The sequence below is a fragment of the Brassica oleracea genome, chromosome C3, assembly GCF_000695525.1.
Source record: "Brassica oleracea var. oleracea cultivar TO1000 chromosome C3, BOL, whole genome shotgun sequence".
NCBI classification, from domain to species: domain Eukaryota; kingdom Viridiplantae; phylum Streptophyta; class Magnoliopsida; order Brassicales; family Brassicaceae; genus Brassica; species Brassica oleracea.
The window spans coordinates 55,154,645-55,156,538 of record NC_027750.1 but is presented as its reverse complement, the minus strand read 5'-3'; the positions used below and the strand labels follow the sequence as shown (position 1 = coordinate 55,156,538).

The 1,894-nt window shown below is 36.7% G+C and overlaps 1 protein-coding gene across 1 annotated transcript; it reads right to left on the bottom strand.

The window, feature by feature from the left end:
- Nucleotides 1–471: 471 nt before the first annotated feature.
- On the bottom strand, nucleotides 472–1,894 carry LOC106333453 (homeobox-leucine zipper protein ATHB-40-like). Its single transcript, XM_013771894.1, has 3 exons — nucleotides 1,688–1,894; nucleotides 1,035–1,360; nucleotides 472–822 (listed from the first exon to the last, which is right to left on the bottom strand). Exons 1-3 carry the CDS (start codon nucleotides 1,767–1,769, stop codon nucleotides 568–570), a joined length of 663 nt encoding a protein of 220 aa, XP_013627348.1. The 5' UTR covers nucleotides 1,770–1,894; the 3' UTR covers nucleotides 472–567.

The following is a 1,894-nucleotide window of genomic DNA, read 5'->3' as shown; positions in this document are numbered from 1 at the left end:
ATTGCAAATTAGTAAACAAAAAAATGATATATGACATACATATATGGATTGACATACATATATGGATAGGTCAAACCAACCAGAGCTTGTGGTGCGGCGGTGATTAACTTGAGGGAAAAAAGTCTAATACGGTGAAGCCATCAGGGTTCGAGTCCCGGCCACTAGAAAATTAACATTTCGGCATCATCAATGATAGAAGACCGACACGTAGCAACACATGACTAGTTTGGACCACTTCTATAGAGCCAGGATACCCCTGTATAATTCAAAAAAAAAAAAGAATAGGTCAAACCCATAGGGGGGAAATGAGAACCCAAGTTAATTAGTTGTTATAATTGAAAGAGAATTAGTTATTACAGACTTTTTGCTTCGAAATTAATATGCCAGACAAAGTGACTCAAAATTAACTACATAAACAAATGTTGCTTACATACAACATTGCCAAATTACACTAGCGTGAAATATATCGGCGTTATATTTATTTGTATATTAGAAATTCAGCAACTATATAGTCTTTTGATTTAGTAAATAATATTCCTTCCTGGTTCACGACACTAAGTAATACAATTAAAATATTACATTAAGCTGGTAATTCATCCACTCCTCTCCGTCGATGTAGCTGTTTTCCGGCACCGGATAAACCATGTTATCGTAGTCGTCACCGTCCTCTTCAACTTTATAGTCTCCAAAAAACGACGTTTCATTGTGTTCGACGGAGACTGAAGAAGAAACTGGACTGTTGCTAGAGCCTCCTTCTACTCTTTCTGCCAATCTTTGGATCTCCCTCTCTGCATCAAAGAGTTGTTCCTTGAGCTGAAGAACCTGAGGAAGAATATGTAATGTTAAGCAACTAATCACCATGCAAACATTTGATAAAATTTCAAATAAAAAGTATTTTTGTTAGTGGGTCTGCTCTATAGTTTTGAGTCTCATTGATAAAGACTAGTGACTATTAAAAAGATTATAGCATTGTACGGAACACATAAAATTATTTTATGTTGTGTGAATGCAATGAGATAGAAAATAAATGATACCTCTGACTCAAGTCGGCACTTGTCGACAACGACGTTGTCATGTGAGCTTTTGAGTTGGTTGTACTCGTCCTCGAGCCTTTTGTTCTTCCACCGTGCACGACGGTTTTGAAACCAAACGGCAACTTGACGAGGGTCAAGCCCTAGCTCCGCCGCAAGTTTATCTTTCCTCTCCGACTCAAGCTTATGTTCATCGCAAAAGCTCATCTCCAACATGTTCATTTGCTCATCAGTAAGCTTTCTCTTCTTAAACAAGCAGTTACTTCCATCTCCGGCAGCCACCGCCCTTTTGCTCTTCTTCCTCCTTCGCTTCGGTGGCTTCACTTTTCCTACGTACCGACCAAAAGCAAATTAGTAATTCGCTAAAAATAGAAACATGTTAGATTAAAGATTTGATTTTATATTTACTTTTTAGTTTCTTGATGTGTATACCAAGATTTTAGATGTAGGTCTGTTGGTCGAGAACTTATTTTTTAGGAAAGACTCAAATAGATAACTCAACTGAATTGTATAACTTCTTCCAAAACTAAATTAGAAATTTTTTTAGATAAACTAGCTAAAAACCCCACTTGTTAATTTATAAGAAAATCTATTAAATTTTGGCTTTATCAAAATTCAAAACAAACAAAAAAATGGTGTGGAAATTTCGGACAAACCCTGTGGTACTATATGAGTGTAGACATCAGGGTACAACTGAGAGATGAAAGCCATGTTATGGTCACTCGCCGTGGGGTTCATGTTCTTGTATATCTATCTCTCTCTGTTGTAATTTGTCTCACTTGTGAGCTGTGAGAAGTTGTGTTGTGGAAGAGAAAGAGAAAGACCTGTAATTTATAAGGAGTATTGCCAAGAATGAGTTTGTA

Bases quoted from the DNA above. Each gene is read 5' to 3' on its own strand.
- LOC106333453 (XM_013771894.1), bottom strand. From the start codon at position 1,769: ATGAACCCCACGGCGAGTGACCATAACATGGCTTTCATCTCTCAGTTG. The intron at 1,361-1,687 runs GTTTGTCCGAAA...GTCGGTACGTAG, and splicing joins CACTCATATAGTACCACAGG to GAAAAGTGAAGCCACCGAAG. The intron at 823-1,034 runs GTATCATTTATT...ATTCTTCCTCAG, and splicing joins AGTGCCGACTTGAGTCAGAG to GTTCTTCAGCTCAAGGAACA.